Below are 20,476 nucleotides of genomic sequence, written 5' to 3'. Positions count from 1 at the left end.
TTTTTTTATTCCTAAGCATTTAGTCAGCAGAGTCTCAAGAAATTTCAGTCTAATATTTCTTTTTGTCTCTGCAGAGAGATTTTCTCAGTATGGTTGTTGCTTTAAAGATCACTATTGAAACCGAAAGTCTTGTAGGAATCAAGGTTTTTCCTTCTAGTGCTTCTGAGAGAAAACACACTTGTTTTCACACTTCTGGATTGGTGTACTTATGAAGGGCAGATGGTACTTGTACTTTATACCTGAAGCATAGCTCTCTAGTGTTGAAAGAATAGGTATTGAAGAGCATTATGAGAAACTTCGGGTTGAAATATTAAGCCTGTTTGGAGGCTTAGTAGTACTATTTTTATAGTATACATAGTATAATAGTATAATATTCCCTCTTATGCATGCTGGAACCCAGTTTCTGCCTTCAGACATCAGCCTGTCACTTTCACTTTGGATATTTGCCTGTTTTAGCTCAGGAGACAAGTCTCTGGCAGTTTAAGGATGTTTGGGAGAAGATGGTAACCTATGCCTTAACCATGAGTAGGAGACCTTCCTCCTCGCTTTTTCAGTTACCTAAATGGTGGTCAACTCTTGCAGACCTTCTTAATATTGGTGATAATAGGTACCGTACTTTTGGTAGGCTTTGGAAATCTTAGTAACTCCTTATCTTTTCCTGCTTCCTCTCAGTACACATCTTGTTATCATTGTCTGTTTCTCCTTCACTCTCCTTTCTTTTTCTCATTTAGGATCTGATTGAGAAAGTTGTCATCCTGCGAAAAGCTGTACAACTCACCCAAGCCATGGACACTAACACTGTAGGAGTCCTTTTGGCTGAGAAGATGAGTCAGTATGCCAGTTTGTTGGCAGCCCAGGGCAGTATTGCTGCAGCCCTGGCTTTTCTTCCTGATAGCACCAACCAGGTAATTAGAACTGGCCATTTTTCTTCTTTGAATGTGTGAGTAAGGTGAGTTCAGTAGATAGCACTCAGTTTGAAACATAAATGTACTAGTAGGTGGAATGATTTGGAGCAGTTGAATTTCTGTCACCTAATAGGTGAATATTATTGACACGTCTTCAAGTGTAATTTCAGGTGTACCCAGGCTGTGTCAGAGAGATAGAATGCTTGTCCCTTTGTACTGAAGGGCTTAGTATTTGAGGAAAATAAGTAGGAAAAGGGGCAGCTTTTTGTTTCCTAAGCCAAATGCTGATTCTGTGCACAAGACTCTTTGTAGGTATCTTCAAAGATATAAATGTTAATACTTAATCAAACAAATTGGGGTCGTGATTTTGAAATTCTCACAAATGACACCCCAGGTGTTAACAAAGTCATTCATTTTATATGCCGTTTCAGTCCGATGCTGTCTGTGGGTGAGTATATTTTTAAAGTATTCAAGGCAGAGAGAACTATATCACATTCCTAATTTAGTGTCCTTATTTGGTGTGCAATAAAACTTGGGCTTTTTCATGATATTTGTTTCAATTCAATAAGTGACTGAATATGTAGTGATGAATAGGATTGCCAAGATCCTTTCCCTGAGGGAGTTTCCAAACTCAAAATGACAACAGAAGTATACATGGGATTCCAAAGTGATAAGGACAATGATAGAGGTAGTGGGAGCACAGAGGAGGGAAATCTAAACCTGATAATGCAGCATGGGTGGAAGCTGGGGTGGGGAGTGAGGAAGATTTTCCACAAGTAGGATATTTCTATCTGCATTGTGTATCTGCTAGAGCTTAATTCGGAGCCTTTTCTTATTTCTATACTTTTTGTTCTAAACTTTATTCTCTTTTTGACGAAATTTTTTAGTTAATTGTTTTCAGTATTTTGTCTGTTCTAGGGAATTGTCAATAAATTTGATTGAGTAAAAATACTTATATCTGTGTTCCAGGACTGTGGAGGTATGACTCTCTAGTTGGTTTTGTGTACACTTACATGTAGGATCCAGCTCACATCTTTCTAAATTGTTCATGAGAATATGAAGTAGAATAGAAACAAAGTCTTTATCTTTATAATGACTTTGGTATAATAGTTTTATAGGATTTTTTACTTAATAAGATCTTATTATTATATTGAGGTATACGACCCTTTATCTTAAGACTCACTTACTCAAAGACCTTTAGACCTTCTAGCCTGAGAATTAAACTCTTTATTTTTAATACTGTTTATAATCACATACATTTTCTATACGTTATTCTTCATGCTTTTCTTTGGACTTTTAAAGAACATTCTTTATGCAAAACTTGTAATTTTGATGTTACTTCCTCCTATATATCTCAGTATACCCTTAGTATTTTCTGGGGACTATTTCCTGAGACTTTGTAATATCATTATAGTATATAGTTCCCCTCCATAAAAGGCAGGTTTACCTAAGTATACCTACAAAATTTAAATGATGTGTTTAAACCTTTAATGAATTTATAGAAATGTATCATTTTTATAGATATTAAATGAATTCTTGCTGAAACATTTTAACACATTGCTTTTTTGTTGTTTGTTAATAACTGGAACATGTATATGGTAAACTCATACTTACTATTGATCTATATAATTATAGATCTGTGTGAGCTACCCTGATTTTGACATCTTACTCTTTTAATTTATTTCAAGCATCTCTTTTTTAATTAATTTTCATGTCTTTCATAGATCACCATTTTCTTCCATCACCATCTTTAGCAGTTGATTCTCTTTTGGAGCCTTTTTTCCCTGCAGAGAAACAAAGTTGTATTTTTTCAGCTGCTTTTGTGATTTGTGAGCATTACTCAACTGCAAGAGAAACAACAAAAGAGCAGTGATGATAAGTGACATTGATCTTGCAGACTACCGTGTGGTAGGCATAATTCAAATCCCTGCCTCAGTGAACTTACAAGTTACACTGTATATAATGGACCTTTGGTGTCAGTCTTGAGTATTAGAAACCATGATGTCAGACCCTAATGTGCCGGGGTTTATTGCATAATACACAGCATATGAACAAAAATCATATGAATGATCAAGCTTACTTTAAGAAGATCAACATGCTGTCATATATAGTTGGGTGAACTCTTAACAATTTGCTTTGCTTTCTTCCACTGCTTCTTATAGCCAAATATTGTGCAGCTTCGTGACAGACTTTGTAGAGCACAAGGAGATCCAGCACCAGGACAACAGGAGTCACCTAAAGTTCCTTATGAGAGGCAGCAGCTGCCCAAGGGCAGGCCTGGACCAGTTGCTGGCCACACACAGATGCCAAGAGTTCCAGCTCAACAATATTATCCCCATGTGAGTGATATGGTCCAGATTAAAGGAGGAACATTTATGTATTTCAAATTGGTGGTTTTAGTTTCTTGAGTAAGAGACCAGTGATAAAACTAGACAACATATTATTTTAATATTTATAGTTTTTCTGTTCTTGAAAGTAGCATTTATGATGTTTTTAAAAATTATCCCTTTAATCTAGTCAAATAATTTACAAACTAGGTAAAATTAATTTAAGCTCTCTGGGGAGATTTCTTCTTATTTCTCCATCACTCAAGCTTAAATTACACATGTACATCTGTTCTTGAAATTTTTACAATTTGATTTATCTAACAAACTGTAAGTAAAGTAGTGGGAACAATTTTGTGGGTAATTTGGTCAATTTTTAAAAATGTTTTTAGAAAATAGTCTCTTTTTAAGTATTATTTTCTGAGTCATTAGTGTGGTTTTACTATGTCTTCTGTATCAGCACAATAAAGAGTATCCAGAATACAAACATTTTTTTGGACAACTTTATATTAGAGAAAAGTGAGTGACCAAAGGTATATGAAGTTGTAGGTCATGGGGAATGTAAAGATGATTAAATAATTTTTATTAATAAACTAATTTATTTATTAAATTAAAATTACCAAATGGTTAGTGGCATAAAATGTGACCTCTTACTGTCTTTTACTATTTCATGTAGAAACTTATATTTCCAGACCAGCAGATAACCTTCATGTTCTTAAATAAAAAGTATATTTTCGTAAGTAATAAATGGTCTTGATTGATAACAAAGTTAGTAGGTACTCTGCCCATTTTATTTTTGAGATGAAACCACCTCGATGGCAGTCTCTCTTTTTTATTTATTTATTTATTTAAAATTTTTATTTATTTATTTATTTATTTTTGGCTGCGTTGGGTCTTTGCCACTGCGTGCAGGCTCTCTCCAGTTGCGGTGAGCGGGGGCCATTCCTCGCTGCGGTGCCTGGGCTTCTCACTGTGGTAGCCTCTCCCAGCGCGGAGCAGGGGCTCCAGGCACGGGGGCTCAGCAGCCGTGGCGCACAGGCTCAGCCGCTCCGCGGCACGCAGGATCCTTCCGGACCAGGGCTTGAACCCGTGTCCCCTCACTAGCAGGCAGATTCCCAACCACTGCGCCACCAGGGAAGTCCCTCTGCCCATTTCAAAATAGAACAAATTTCTGATAGAATTGAAGGGGTCATTTTTACATTTTGTAGCAAAAGTAAGCATAAAACCATGAAAAAAAAAATTCATGCTCTTTTGTCTATTATGCTTTTGATTGCTACTTAATCAGGATAGATTACATTTGAATATAATTATAACTGTACTACTCTCTGTTTTGTTTTTTCATTCATTTGACAAATATGAATTTAAGGGCCTGTCTTTATTCTCCCTGTTGAGGGTATATTGGTAAACAAAACTAAATTCTCCACTCTTGTTGCTAGACTTAGAAAGTCTATGACATAGATAGGGCAAATCAGGTGATGGCTGGGAAACTGAGAGGTGGAGAAGTCTAGCGACTAACCAGAGTTTTAAGACATAGAGCTTGAATTTGTCAGCATGGCTAGTTAATGGTTAACAGGATTGGATTGGAACTCCTAAGCTAAGCACCTTGAGTTTGACCTCACTGTGTCAGGGCACTGAAGTAAGGCGTTCTCTGCATTGGGAGAAGAGAATATTTACTCCTTATGTCCTTGGGTTTAATCTATCTTTCTGGGAAAATGTAAAAACCTTGAAAGACTTTTATTGTACTGTGACTTAGCAGTCTCATACTTTAAGAAAAGGAAAACAAATTCAGTCATAAATTACACAGTGATTTTCTTGATTAAAGCTTATGATATGTTGAATGAGGACAGTGGCTTGTGGTTTTAAAGGCATGTTTATAGGCAGGAGTTAAGGGATTTCTGAAAGGGAAGCCAACTGAGTAGGAGTTCTCCTTCTACTACGACCAGCACATCTTTGCTATTAATTGTTTATATGATAGAGTTTCTTCTACAAAGATTTACTTGACAAAAGATATTCTGATGGCTTAAAAAAATGTTTTTGAAAACCTCTGGACTCCAGGGTAAGCAACATGGCGTAGCGTGGCAAACACTGGCCTGGGAATCAGGAGACCTAGAATCAGTCGTAGCTCCATCAACAACAGGTTGTATGGACTTCAGCCAGCCCCTTCAGTTCTCTGGGCCTTGGTTTTCTCAATGGTAAAGGGTGGGGATCAGATTGGATGATCTTTAATATGCTCTGATTGTATGATTCTAAGCCTCATACGGAACTAACATAATTTTTGTGGCTCTAATGAAATCCGGAAAAGGGAGCTTATAGCAATATGTTTACAGATCTAATAGTAGCATGAATACAATTAGTGCTTCAAAAATCACTTTTTCACTCAATTACCTTTTTTTTTTCCCCCCTGGAATGTCTTCTTTCCTTCCCTAGTTACAGAACTTACCTTTTCCCACTTACTCTTGACACTTGAACGGCATTGTTCTTTCTGCTTTGATTTAGTTTTCATATTGATTTTTCTACTGCTTCCCTTCCCCTGTTCTGTTGTGAAAGGTGTTTTTTTCTTCTGGAATCCCAGCTACCTTGAAAGCAATTGCCTGGCTAATGTATGCTATCTTGCTGCTCTTATTTTTTGCTTTGCATCTGGCTATTAATGCCTGTTGGGTTTTTTTTTTTCTTCTTCTAACATTTTCATGTTTTATGTTCTGTGATTGGTATTTCTTTGTTCAATTCAGGTTAGAATTGCCCCCACTGTCACTACCTGGAGTAACAAAACTCCTACCGCCCTTCCCAGCCATCCACCTGCAGCCTCTCCCTCTGATTCACAGGTATATCCTTCATTATTCCTCTTTGAGCAGAATTCTGCTCACCTAAATATATAGTTACATATTCTCTACCCACCTCCCTTAAGTTCCCCTCCCCCCATCTGTCTATCTGCTTATTGCATTTTAGTGCTTTTAGGATGCAAGAAGCAGTTTTTAGCATAATTAATTTATTTTCTTATCACTCTCCTCTTCTTTTGCAGTTCTAAATTGACTTGAACTAGAAAAACATCAACCAAGGTTCTATCAATGGTTTAAATCTGATTTCACTGAATATTTTTTCCTTTCTTCTTCTTCCTCCTCTTCTTCTTCTTTTTTTTTTTTAGCATCGTAGAGAAGATAATATCGCCTTGTGGCATTTGTACTTATATTTCCGAAGCATTAGTTGTGGATGGACTTTAGTAGAGATGGAAAATCCTAGTAACTTACTATAAATATCATAGATCCTATTTTATGAGGCTGTTATCATCTCTTGCCATTCATTGTTATTATTACTTTGGACCTGTCTAATCTTTAAATCACACAAAATGTGTTGCTCAGAAAATGTGTCTTGAAGAAGATAGTATACACGAAATGCAGTTTTTTTACACAACTTTTTTTTTTTTAATTCCATTTCAAAGATTGTAAATCCATCTGGCAAGATTCTTGGTTCCAGATGTAATCCTCCTTTTTACCATATTCTCATTTCCTAGGGAGAAAATCCTCCACCTCCAGGCTTCATAATGCATGGGAATGTTAATCCAAATATTGCCGCAGCTCAGCTTCCCACATCTCCTGGCCACACGCACACCCAGGTGCCACCTTATCCACAGCCACAGCGTAAGTAGTGTGACCCTGAAGTCCTGTCACGGCAGCATGTCTTGTCTTATCCAGTGTAGTAACTGTTTACTTTGAAGCTCCAAAGCCATGATCAAATCAGCTGTAACAAGTAAAGAAAGAACCATTCTGTGTAGGACTTGAGTCCTTGCTCTAGCGAAGCATGGTTTCCCTGGGAGGCATCCTGAATCAGCATGCGAGGAAACAGCTCCTGTGTCCGTCCATTCAGAACAGTTGGCTCTTATTCCTGAGCCTGTTAAAGAGAGTCAATTGTGCCATGATTTTGGTATAAAAAAATAGAATTTTAGAAATTATTTGGTACATATTCTTTTCCTTTAGGCAAGATGTTGCAAACCATTTTTGGAAAATTGGTTCCAAGGGACATTTGTTGTCGTCTTCCATTTATTTAATTTTTTTAGGAAACAGACTATTTTTTAGAGCAGTTTCAGGCTCACAGCAAAACTGAGTGGAAGGTACAGGAAGCCTCGGTATACCTCCTGCCTCCGTGCACAGCCTCCCCACCACAGACATCGTGCACCACGGCGGTCCATTTGTTACAGTCAGTGAGCCTACACTGACTCACCATTTTTGCCCAGAGTAGTTTATCTTAAGGTTCCCTCTTGGTGTCAGACACTCTGTGAATTTTGACAAATGTATAATAATGACCTTTCCCCTATTGGCTTTCATTTTTTTTAAGAAACTATTTACACTTGCAAAGTAAAACATCACCGCTATTTTAAAATTTAAAATAAGCAAAAATGCAAATCTCAAAGTGGACAATTATATGAGTGAACAACTACTATAAAACAAGAGGATGTTACCTAGCAAGAACGAATCTCAACGAGCGTGTTCTGTGCTCATAAGATGGGTGTTCTTACTTAACATGAGTACAGATTTGATGCAGCTTTTCACTCAGTGCTCAGCGTGAAAGTGCTGCCTTCAGGGTAGCATGAGCACAGTTCTGTTGGATTCCCTCTGCAGAGGTTAATATTCTGCCCATGGTCACACAAAAGGTAATGGTATCTGGGTTCAGGTCTTTGCATTAAAACACTAGTTGGCTGTCTGATTGCTTACTAACCAACTTTGTACAGTGTAAGAAATATAATAATTGTCTTGTCAGGGATCATACAGAGTTGCCTGTTAATCTGGAACTGTGCTCAAACTCAGAATTTGAGTAGCTGATGATTTTACTAGATGTTGGAGAAGGTATCTGACTCATAACAATGGTGCTCACCCTACAGTTGTTACGGTGGAAGAGGTCTTGAGCTGCCACCAAGCTCCCTTAACTTTTACTGTGAAGGGGACTGCTTTGGATGTGTAATTCCTGCATGGCTCCATCTGATGGCTAGTAGGGGTCACTGCAGTCTTCACAGGAACAGGATGTCTCAGAAGAGGGTCAGTCTTCTGGTTCTTGGGTCTGATGACTCAAAGATTTTCATAGCCAGCAGCAGTCTGGAGATGGCAGGGTTCAAAGACTGGATCCAATGACTTTTGGCATAGTTAGGGCATCCAGACTAGCAAAAGCATAACTTGTTTTAAGTGGGTAGTGTTTGGTTGTAGCTTATTATTAGAAGAATTGAAAATAATTTCCATAGAATGAGATAACTTTGGTTTTCTGTTGCTGTCTGAATAAATGTGTAACTAATTAAAATCTCTGCTCCTTCTCCCTGGTGTAGCTTATCAGCCAGCCCAGCAGTATTCCTTCGGAACAGGGGGGTCAGCAGCGTATCGACCTCAGCAGCCTGTTGCGCCCTCTGCTTCAAACGCTTACCCTAACACCCCGTACATATCTTCCGCTTCGTCCTATTCTGGGCAGTCTCAGCTGTACACAGCACAGCACCAGGCCTCTCCACCTACCTCCAGCCCCACTGCCTCGTTCCCTCCTCCCCCTCCCTCTGGAGCGTCCTTCCAGCACGGCGGACCAGGAGCTCCACCGTCATCTTCAGCGTATGCGCTGCCTCCTGGAGCAACAGGTACACTGCCTGCTGCCGGCGAGCTGCCTGCATCCCAAAGAACAGGTCTGCGCTTGAAAGGGACTTGGTTTGGCTCCCTCTTTTATTTTTTCGTGATCACGTGGGTGCATGGAGGGGAATTACTTCTAACTATAAACTGGGCAAGGTGAGGTATTGATTTAATTGTATAACAAATTCTAAAACTATTTCTAAAAGTGTGATTTTCCCATAGTGAACTTTAGTTGCTAAATGAGAAAAGCTTTAGAGCTTTAAAAGGGTAAGAGTATATAATCTGCCATTGAATTTAAAATAAGCGGTAAGAAATTAGTTGGCCAGATAAGTGGTGGTTGGAACTAGATTTAATTGACACTCATTTCTTTGCCAGAGTAAAACGATGCTCTGTGTTCTTCCTGGATTTTCAGTTTTTAAAATTATTTGTGCCTTAAATTCATTCATAGAGATTAAATAATATAGGGTCTTAATGAGGCTGTACAAATTTTGTAATTATGTTTGTTTGTAAAGGTGAGCAAGGATCTCGACGTGTATTGAAAGGAAAAAAGTGAAAGAATGCAACTCTGACAGAATCTCTAAGACAGCAGAAAGTATACAGTAGTGCAAGGATTCTCTCCATTAGGACAATTCTACCCTCACAAACATTTTGGAAATTTCTAGGCATTTTTGTTGTTGTTGACAGTGTAGTTCTGCCTGAAATTTTCTAATTAAAAGCATAATTTAAAATTATTTTTATAGTAAATACACATTTTATAAATTCTTTTTATCTTTCATGTTACAATTAAAGCATTATATTAATTTTTTATGAGTAGGTAATATTATCTGATTTTCATGTTAGGATTGTAAAAGGGACCTCAGAAGTATGTGTTACAAAAAGAGATAAATGAATCGGGGCAAGAACCACTAACATAGCAAAGAATTCAGACTTTGGAATCAGACTTCCTGTGTTTGTATCACAGCTTCACTCCTTTCTAGTTATGTGACCTTGAATAAGTACTTAACTTTAAGCCTCAGTTTCCTCATAATAGTAATAGTATGTACGCATAAGCTTAGGAAGAGATTGAAAGCATTTGGGGACGGTGACTGCAAAGTTAGCCGTGATGACACCTCGCCCAGAATTAGAGCTCTGTGCCTTTTCCTTTTGTCCCTGGTTTAATGTATACTTGTTACTAAGGGTATTTGAAAATAGTTTCCCTTTCAGATTATAATTGATGGTTTTAAACTAGAGGGGCAAAACAGAAGTGAGTCTTGCTTTCTACTACTGAAGTTGTTCCTGGAAGTCCAGTATATGTTCTTCTCTTTTTAACTGCTAAGCAGTAGCTTTAATAACTGAAAACACTGGTCATATAATAGGATTTATTGAGGAAGTATTTTTTTTCTTGGAAGTCCTATGGATCCAGAATTATACACATATCTCCTTCTCTCTTCTTTGATATATAATATTAAAGTCCAAAGTACCAAAAATCATACACACAATATGTATCAGCCTTTACTGCACAAATAAAATTTGTATAATTTTCAATACAGATATTTCAATAGGTTGATATTTAGAGAGGAGTGTTCATTCAATTGTAGAGTTCAAAAAATTACCTTTTAAAACCTGGATGAGCGAAAACAGTATATATTCTGAATAGTTGGGTAATAGCTTGAGTGAAAGATGGATTCAAGTAAATCCCCACATAGGAAAGTGGTGCAGGGAAGTAGGAAAGTGAATGATCATTTATTGAACATACATTGGACATGTACCAGCACTGCCGTATATTTTCTTATTTCTCATAACCATGAGAAATAGGAATAATTATTTTTTTAAAAATTGCCATGAGGAAGCTTGAGTTTCCTAGGGTTGTGTATAATGTTTTCATGATTGCACGGTGATAGTCTCCAAGTTGAGATACAACTGAGATACCCAGGTCTCTCAGTCTTCAGAGCCCATGTTCATTCTTCTTTACCAGATAGTCTAGTCCTGATGAAAGCAGTAGAAATAGCTATCAGTGTTGGAATTACAGAAACATTTAGCATCACTATTTTAAGCATTTGTTACTTCATCATCTAAGCTAAATATTTGCATGGGTACTTTTTTCCTCCTTAAGCTAAAGGGCATTTGGCCTTATAATAAAGTCTTTGCTTATGTACAAAGTAACAGTGTTCTAACCTGGCTGAGAAGCAGAGTAACTAATAGGAAGATGAAGCCATACATTTTGCATTACTCGGCATGCACTAAGCTAGCTGGTTTGTTACCTCTTGCATGTTAGTAGTCCCTGTATTTTAATTAACAGTTAGAGCTTTACCTTATTTTATTTTTTGATTTCCTAAAAAGTTTGCTTAGGTTATACAGATAACTGTGACTAAAAGTTTTATCTTTGTTCTAGTATGTCTTAGATTATTATATCATGGTTTTCTACGGGACTTGGAAATTCCACTTGTCCGGTGGATTCTTCTTGATAGACACTAGGATTTTCAAGCCCTGTAACTATTGGTGAACCACAAAATTATGTGCCCACTGCTCAGAGAAACTCATGTTGCAATCATCAAAACATTCATTCAGTAAATTCTTAATGAGAACCTGTTCAGTCTATAATCAGAATTATTCTAGGCACAGGTAGGAAGGCAGAAAAGTACACTACATTTCTATTTCTAGTGAACAGCACATAGCTTTGTTGTAAGCTGGAACATAAAATTTGTATTTGGGCCAAATTTTGGAAGACATTAAATGTCAGGGCAAGAAATTTATACTTCATACAGTAAGAAGAAAATTTCTAGTGGAGGAGTTTGAACTCCTGAGAGGCATGGTCAAAGTGGTACTTTAGGGAGGTTAACCTGGAGGTGGTTCTGCAAAACAGATTGTGGGCAGCATGGCAGAATCAGAGGCAAGGAAAACAGGCTGTCTCCAAGTTCAAGGTATAAAGTGCTAACAGCCTAAGTTAGTACAGTGCGACATGTTTCAGTGGTGGCAGCACAAAAAGCAGGAGGTTTTCCTAGCTTTACTGTGCAGGATAAGTAAGATACTGCTTGTACCCCCCCACCTTTTTTTTTTTTTTCTCCCTGGTTTAATGTATACTTGTTACTAAGGGAGAGCACTTTCAAATGTGAAGGCCCAAGAAGTTTACTTAGAAAAATTTTCTGATAAAGTGTCAAGCTCTCATGAAGCTGTTTTTGAGTAAACAGTATTAAAAAACGGAAAATTTAATTTGGGTATATATATATATGTATATATATATAGTCTTGTGCTCCTTCACATAGAAGAGTCTTGAAGGGGCATAATATTGAATATTTTCGTGAAACAGTGTGCTGAAAAAAAATTTTTTTTAATTTTCATAAACATTCCGTAGTCAAATTATAAGTACCTGGTTTTTAACCCTTTAAACAAAGGAAAGGAGCATGATAGCCTTCCTTATTTTTCTTTGGATAAATCTGTTTTATCTCGTGTCATTGGAAAATGACCTTAAGGATTCATTCTCTCTAAATTTAAATTTTTAACTTTGTGGTGCCTTTTAAAAAATGTGACGTGCGAGGCTAACGGCGAAGGGGGAGGTGTATGATTAACAAGGATGCTCTGTCCTCTCCGTCTCAAATTATCTTTTAGCCAAAAGTCTCCGTACCATTGGCACTAATGTTTTTCTGTGAATCCACTGAAAGTATCTTAGCCAGTGCCTAGATCCTACCATTATGCAACAACACCTTGAGAAGGTTCCCATTGAGAAGTGAGATTCAAGTAAGGAGGTTAGCAACTCCACTTCTGTATGTGAGACCAAGCGCTTCTCTCTTCCTTCCCTAAAGACCATGTGGAGGACTAATCCCTACACTAAGGTGGATAAGGGTCTCCAGAATCCAGTGACATGCCATATTCAGTTTTTAAGTTAATTTTCCCTTGATTTTTATTAATTTTTTACTGTAGGATTTTGAAAGACCTCAAATAGTATAGAGAATAAAATTAAAATTATCTGTAATTCTGCCACCCATATATAACCACTAATAATTTAGGTGTATTTATTCCCTTCGTACGCATATATGCACACATATATGTATGTATGCATATATTAAAGTTCTTTTAATGTAGAATATACATAACATAAAATTTACCATTTTAATCATTTTTAAGTGACATCAAGTGCATTTACATTATTGTACAGTCATCACCACTAACTACAGAACTTTTTTGTCATCCCATACTGAAATTATGTAGCCATTAAAAACTCCCCATTTTCCCCAGCCCCTGGTAACCACCGTTCTACTTTGTCTCTATGTATGTATTCTAGGTACCTCATATAAGTAGTCATACAGTTTTTTCTTCTTGTAACTGGCTGTTGCACTGTCTTTAAGATTCATCCATATTATAGCATGTAATCAGAATTTCATTTTTAAACCTGAGTGATATTCCACTCTATGTATATACCACATTTTGTTTATCCATTAACCTACACATGGGCATTTTGGCTGCTGTGAATAATGCTGCTATGAACATGAGTATACAAATATCTGTTCAAGTCCCTGGTTTCAGTTCTTTTGAGTATATACCCAGAAATGGAATTACTGGATCAAATAGTAATTCAGTGTTTAATTTTTTGAGGTGGTGGCACTATTTTACATTTTCACCAGCAATGCGTAAGGGTCCAATTTCTCCACATCCGCACCAACACTTGTTGTTTCCAGTTTTTTTGTTTTTGTTTTTAATTCTCGCCATTCTAATGGGTGTGAAGATTAGTAGTATCTTATTGTATGCATGCATGTTTAAAGAATTGAGATCATAATTCCCACATACACTCATAATTTACATCTTACTACTTTCCTTACTATTACACCATGAACCATTTTTCAGTGTTCTTTAAAGTCATTGTCATGTTTAAAAAGAGAATAAGAGAGATTTATGCCCATTTTTAAGGTTTTTTGAAAAGGTAAAAAAGATTATCTTCCCTTACTAGTTTTATGAGAGAATTATGTCCAAGATTAGACTGTGCTATCTTTTTTAAACATATTGACCAAGAGTATCATTTTGCACATCTATAATGAACCCCCATAATACTGTCTCCTGTAGATATTCACATTCTTCATTTAGTTTGCTTTACCTAGTGTTACTATTAAAGTGTGTCTCCATAAAGTAGAGGTCAATTTAATTATTTTTTTTTGTTTTTGTTTTTGTTTTTTTTTATTTATGGCTGTGTTGGGTCTTCGTTTCTGTGCGAGGGCTTTCTCTAGTTGCGGCAAGTGGGGGCCGCTCTTCATCGCGGTGCGCGGGCCTCTCACCATCGCGGCCTCTCTTGTTGTGGAGCACAGGCTCCAGACGCGCAGGCTCAGTAATTGTGGCTCACGGGCCTAGTCGCTCCGCGGCATGTGGGATCTTCCCAGACCAGGGCTCGAACCCGTGTCCCCTGCATTGGCAGGCAGATTCTCAACCACTGTGCCACCAGGGAAGCCCTAATTGTGTTTTGAAAAAGTCATATTTAAACAATTTAAAGATATAAAAGCAAAAGTATTGAGGGGTTAGAATCATAGCTAAGATAAAACTGTTAAATTGATCAGAGATTTGAACAAGGATTTTCTGGGCTGAAATAAACATATTGCTAAATATATTGCATGGTTTGAGGTTAGGAGGGGCCAGTTAGGCATATATTTTGGTGGGAACTTTGATTATTGTACAGTCGTTATTTTCAACTCAACAGGCAGCCCACCCTCAAGTTATGAGGGATAGCCAACTGGCTATATGTTCCTGTTGAAAATCTTTTTGTTTCTTATTTCATTCAGTTTTACTCGTAACTTTCAATTTAATTTGATTTCATTATAACTTTGGTGTCATTCTACCAAAGGGTCATATGAAATTGTTCCACATACTTTTTTGTGCTGCTTTAATATCCAAGGCTAAGATCACTGCCACGAGAGGTTAGAGGAAAAACTGGTCTCACCTTCTGCTCCCACGTTTCATAGGGCTAGAGAAGAGGCATGTTGTTGAGACTGCTCCCTGAAAAAAACGATCAAGGCCAGGGTACCTCCAGTACTTTTAGGTTTTTCACACCGTCGACTCCCCCCGCACCCCGCCCCAATACCAAAATCCAAGGATGCTCAAGTCCTTTATATAATGTGGTGTCGTATTTGCATATAACCTATGCACATATACTTTTTTTTTTTTTAATATTTACCCTATGGTTTCTTCTGTTGCTCTTTTTTTTTTTTTAATATTTTATTTATTTATTTATTTATGGCTGTGTTGGGTCTTAGTTTCTGTGCAAGGGCTTTCTCCAGTTGCGGCAAGTGGGGGCCATTCTTCATCGCGGTGCGCGGGCCTCTCACTATCGCGGCCTCTCTTGTTGCGGAGCACAGGCTCCAGACGCGCAGGCTCAGTAATTGTGGCTCACGGGCCCAGTCGCTCCACGGCATGTGGGATCCTCCCAGACCAGGGCACGAACCCGTGTCCCCTGCATTGGCAGGCAGACTCTGAACCACTGCGCCACCAGGGAAGCCCCCGCACATATACTTTTATGTCTAGATTGCTAGTAATACCCAATACAGTGTAAATGCTGTGTAAATACTTGCAGCAAATTCAAGTTTTGCTTTTGGGAACTCTTTGGATTTTTTTCCTTCCTGAATGTTTTTGATCCTCAGTTGGTTGAATCTGCAGATGTAGAACCTGGGGATGGACTGTATATTGTCCCCCTCAGCCCAGAAGCTGAAGTCTGGTGCTAGAGAGTACATCAGTAGTTTCAAGTCAGGTCTGTCCTCTGTCATAACACACACACAGTGACTCCCAGGGATTTATTAACTGTAGTGCTATGAGGTCATATCTTGCATGGGAAGTTAAATTGTAAAGTCATCATTTAAGACAAAAATAAGAAATCACTTAAGAGTCAGTTATCCGTGATCACCCCTTTCTTCAGTTAAGCCCTCACGAAGAAGTTGCCTGTGGTCAGAAGCCATGTTGCATGAAAAACATCTATCCTTAGCTCCATACAGAGAAATTCCAAACTGTGGGATTAGTTCTCCCGCCTCACAGTTTCTCTGGGGCATGTGCTTCTTGAGTAGAGCTCAAACTGAATTGAACTCACTAGTTAATGCTATATACTCTCGATTCCTCTCTCCCCAAGTTCAACTATCATAACTCCCACATACTTACGGGATTCCCGTAAGTTGTGTGTACATATGATGTATCTACACTGCATGCTTTTGATTGGAGACTGGGCCTGGACCAATCCTGAATATCCGACAACTTTGGAATTGCTGTATTAGTTCTCAGCCTTCTTTCCTCTTGTCCACTGCCAGAAACTTCAGTTCTTTTAAGAGAAGTAGTGATTTCTGGAAGATTTGTGCTAAACAGTCTGCAAATCTGTATATTCTTATAGAAAAGACCATATGAGATGGTTACATATTTACTGGGCCTGTTCCCATTTATGCTCATATTCATGGTGTGACCCCAGAAATTACAGTTCCTCCAGAATGCAGATCCTTGGGGCCTCCCAAATCCAGCAGTAAAGTAGCACCTCCTTGTTAAGATCGTCTAACATGCTTATTATCTTTAACAATGTAGTGTTGAAGTCTGCACGACAATGCAGAAATCCTCCCATTTCTCTTTAAAACCCTACTACTTAAAGAGGATTTGGACCAGCAGCATTGGCATTACCTGGGAGCTGGCTGAAGCAATAGAATCTCAGGCCCTACGCTATACCTAGTGAATTAGAATCTGCATTTTTGCAAGATCTTCAACTGATTTGGATTCACAGCTTTAAAAAATACTAAAATGGACACAGTTATAATATGTTAGGAAGTGCTCTCATAAATGAATTAGCTTTGCCCACAAACTGATTACTTTCTTAATTAGATAGAAGCCATTTCACGTGACTTGATTAAAAAGTAAGTTTTATTCCCTTATAAAATTAGTTTGTTCTTTCTTGGGGTTGATGGAGGGAGGAGAAACAGTTATAAAATGAGTAGAGTTTACAGTTTGCAGGGCAGAAATAGAGACACAGATGTAGAGGACAAACGTATGGACACAAAGGGGGGAAGTGGTGGGGAGGGTGGTGGTGTGACGAACTGGGAGATTGGGATTGACATGTATACACTAATATGTATAAAATGGATAGCTAGTAAGAACCTGCTGTATAAAAAAATAAATAAAATTAAATTCAAAAATTCAAAAAAAAATGAGTAGAGTTTAGAATATCTTTGATGATAATACTGTTTAAGTGACTTTTACATTTTGTCTACAGAAAATCAGTCTATGCAAGACCAGGCATCTATGTTGGAAGGTGAATTAGTTACAAAATATATCTTTGGAAATCTTTGAATCACTGACTATAATTAATGAATGGATATTCACAATTATGCATGTGAACTTTAAAGCCGATAATACCCTAAATCTGATCACTTCTTAATTGAATCAAATCTTAGAACTGACTGAATTAACATAGTGACACAAATGATCTTGAATCATAAAAGTTGTCTATTTTATATAGACTGAAAGGCAAAGCTATACCAAGATTGTCTTAGATATAAGAAAGATTAGAAGGTGATGGGAGAGATTTGAATGATTAGTCTGTGTATAATGAGAACTTTAAGAATTTGTTAAGCAAATAGCAGCATGTGGTTTAATATTTTGTGATTAGCTCTTGAATGTTTTGAGGCTCATTTGGCGTTCTGTCTCCTAGTCACCTTGTACAAAATTAATTCTACTTTTAAAATCAAGGCAAATGAGTGCATGCTGGTTAGGAGAAGATCTTGTTTTTAAAAAATTTCTATGACATTATGTTCTTTGGTTTGCTAAGCAATTTTGTTGTGATTTAATATCGTAGATATCAATAAAACAAGCAAAAGTAAAATACTGAAAGAATGTTTATTGAAAGAAGAATTTTTTGCTTTTACATATACACATACACAAAACTTAATAAGATGTAAAATGATTATATTTTTATTTAGTAATTATCTTATCTCTGGCATGTTTTATTCCTTTTTTCTTTAAAGATACAGGCATTCAATAAAGATGTTTTAAAAAATTTTTTTTTAAAGATACAGGCATTAAGTACCTTAATGAGTTCTGCTACTCATATTCATTTCTCACTTTGAGATGACAGGTTTTGGGAGATTTGAGGGGGGAGGAAATTTCCTAAAGGTGACAATAGTTTAATTTTATATTTGCTGCCAGCCTGGAAATGTTTTTTTTGGGGGGAGGGGGGTATTAAAAAAAAAAATCTTACCACGGATATTTGAATGCCTTTTTCTACTTTATAGGTTGTTCTTAACGCAAAGGTGATAAAACATACTGGTGTTGTGTAGTTGGGCTCTGTTTTTTTAACAGTGTTTCTACCATGTGGATGATTTGGGTATGCTGAATTGCTCTCTGGGGAAATAGGAGATTGCCACTTTTATTCTTTTTTTGTGTGTTGAATATATCAGAAGCCTTTTTTTTTTAGCAGACTCAGGGGATTTATTTTTTCTTTCTTGGGAGAGAATTGTTTGAAGGTTATATACCAATATAGACATAAAAACTTCACTATCCTTAAATTTAGTACAACTCTTTCACTTTAAAAGGAAATAATGTCAAGATATGCTGCTTTCTAAGCCAAGGCCCTGTGATTATTAGAGGTAATGAGTTTGAGAGTCCAGGGCTACATAGTGATCCCAGCAGCTCAGCTGGTAAAACTTCTGCGACAGTTATCTCAGGGTGAAAGTAAAATTTGAAGGTATTATATGATGGATACAATTTAGTTTTCTTCTTTTCAGGATTCTAAAGGAAAATGCCCTCTATTATCTGTTATAGGTTCTCAGAATGGTTGGAATGATCCTCCAGCTTTGAACAGAGTACCCAAGAAGAAGAAGGTACTAGAAAAAGATGTCTATTCAGTTGCCTACAGGTGTCCTGTCAATCATGTAGCCACCTGAAGCACACCACACTTCACTGTTCCTTTAAAGGCAAAGCTGACTGACTAATATACTTAATATGTGTATTTCAACTTACATCTTCTAATCCATGAAGGGAAGGAAGGAAAGTACAAAATAGTATGGTGGTATGAATTAAACCCTTTTTAAAAAACAAGATGTAAATTCCCAGCAGATCTTTTTCAAAGAGTAGGAAACAAAATTTCATGCTTCTCAAATGGTTTTGTTTTAGGAGTTACTTTGGTTTTGGGTTCTAACAGTAATCATGAATTTTTAATTATATTTTGGACTATTTTTGTCTATCACATACAATATGAAAAGAAATAGCCTTGTAGCTGAGCATCATTTAGATGTTAATAACTGTTGAGAGCTGTTAGAGCATAACTTAAGATTCTTCTTTCCTTCTTTTACCCCAAGCCTTTTTTTTTTTTTTTTTTTTTTTTTTATACTCCTAGTGATTTCTGTCCCCCAAGTATAGTAATGAGAGGCCAGAATATAAATTGGGAGATACTAAATGAGCAAACCCCCCCCCCCCCAAAATTAGGTCAATGATAATCAGAAATTTAATCTACTACTTTGAGTGTGATTGATCACTAAGTAGGTATCACTTAATAATCTAGGAAAAAGGTATTACATCTGATCACGTAACACACACAAACACATATTTGGCATATCTGATCCCAGTATGGCTAGATATAATTCTCCAGACTTTGACATCCTCTTTCAAAAACACCATGGTTTTGGCCCATTATGGGATAAGTGTGGAAGGTAAAGGGGAAACAAAGGTCCAGGTTTGAGCTCCCAGCCCTCTTAGCCAGATTAGCTTTAGTTTTATGTTTTTCTTTAGAATTCTGCATAAAATTTCATTTTAAAAAGTATTCTACTGTTAATAAAAAAAATTCTTTTAACCATGGAATAGTCTAACTCCCTTATTTATTTTTAAAAATTTTTTAATTGAAGTATAGTTGATTTACAGTGTTGTGTTAATTACTGCTGTACAGAAAAGTGATTCAGTTATACATGTATGTATATATACATTCTTTTTTAAATATGTTCTTTTCCATTACGGTTTATCATAGGATATAGAATATAGTTCTCTGTGCTGTACAGTAGGACCTTGTTGTTTATCCATTCTATACATAAAAGCTTACATCTGCTAACCCCACCCTCCCATTCCAACTCTCCCCCAACCCCCTTGGCAACCACCAGTCTGTTCTCTATGTCCCTGATTCTGTTTCTGTTTCATAGATAGGTTCATCTGTGTCATATTTTAGATTCCACATATAAGGGATACCATATGGTATTTTTCTTTCTCTTTCTGATTTACTTCACTTAGTGTGATAATCTCTAGGTCCATCCATGTTGCTACAAATGGCTAACTCCTTTATTTAAAGCTGAGGAAATGTTGTCATCATACCGTTTTTTTCCTTACTCTTGGTGCCTTTTATTTCTTGTAAAAGATGCCTGAGAACTTTACGCCTCCTGTTCCCATCACATCACCAATCATGAACCCCTTGGGTGACCCCCAGTCACAGATGCTGCAGCAACAGCCTTCAGCTCCAGCACCACTATCAAGCCAAGCTTCCTTCCCGCAGCCACACCTTCCAGGTGGCCAGCCCTTCCACGGCATACAGCAACCTCTCAGTCAACCAGGCATGCCTCCGTCTTTTTCCAAGCCCAATATTGAAGGTGCCCCTGGGGCTCCTATTGGAAATACCATGCAGGTAACAGTAAATCTGTGGAAGTGGGAGATGGCTCTATTTCGGTATGTTTTCTTAACGTTTTAACTTTTA

General features: G+C 37.2%; 1 protein-coding gene across 38 annotated transcripts in view; it reads left to right on the top strand.

The window, feature by feature from the left end:
* SEC31A (SEC31 homolog A, COPII coat complex component) overlaps window positions 1–20,476 on the top strand; it is a 73,736-nt gene that overhangs the window by 46,270 nt on the left and 6,990 nt on the right. For 11 of the 38 annotated variants that reach the window (XM_082463610.1, XM_082463620.1, XM_082463622.1 and 8 more), the window contains 8 exons: window positions 732–905; window positions 3,068–3,244; window positions 5,959–6,051; window positions 6,738–6,864; window positions 8,538–8,879; window positions 17,018–17,056; window positions 18,565–18,623; window positions 20,144–20,407. In XM_082463610.1, the coding sequence (XP_082319736.1) occupies window positions 732–905; window positions 3,068–3,244; window positions 5,959–6,051; window positions 6,738–6,864; window positions 8,538–8,879; window positions 17,018–17,056; window positions 18,565–18,623; window positions 20,144–20,407 (1,275 nt within the window). Of the gene's footprint in view, window positions 1–731; window positions 906–3,067; window positions 3,245–5,958; window positions 6,052–6,737; window positions 6,865–8,537; window positions 8,880–17,017; window positions 17,057–18,564; window positions 18,624–20,143; window positions 20,408–20,476 lie in introns of those variants that run through there. The other 27 variants (XM_082463607.1, XM_082463598.1, XM_082463608.1 and 24 more) reach the window with 9 other exon arrangements.

The sequence above is a fragment of the Balaenoptera physalus genome, assembly GCF_965194825.1.
Source record: "Balaenoptera physalus genome assembly, chromosome: 5".
Classification (NCBI taxonomy): Eukaryota; Metazoa; Chordata; class Mammalia; order Artiodactyla; family Balaenopteridae; genus Balaenoptera; species Balaenoptera physalus.
The sequence above is the reverse complement of the archived record's forward strand: the minus strand, read 5'-3'. Positions and strand labels throughout refer to the sequence as shown.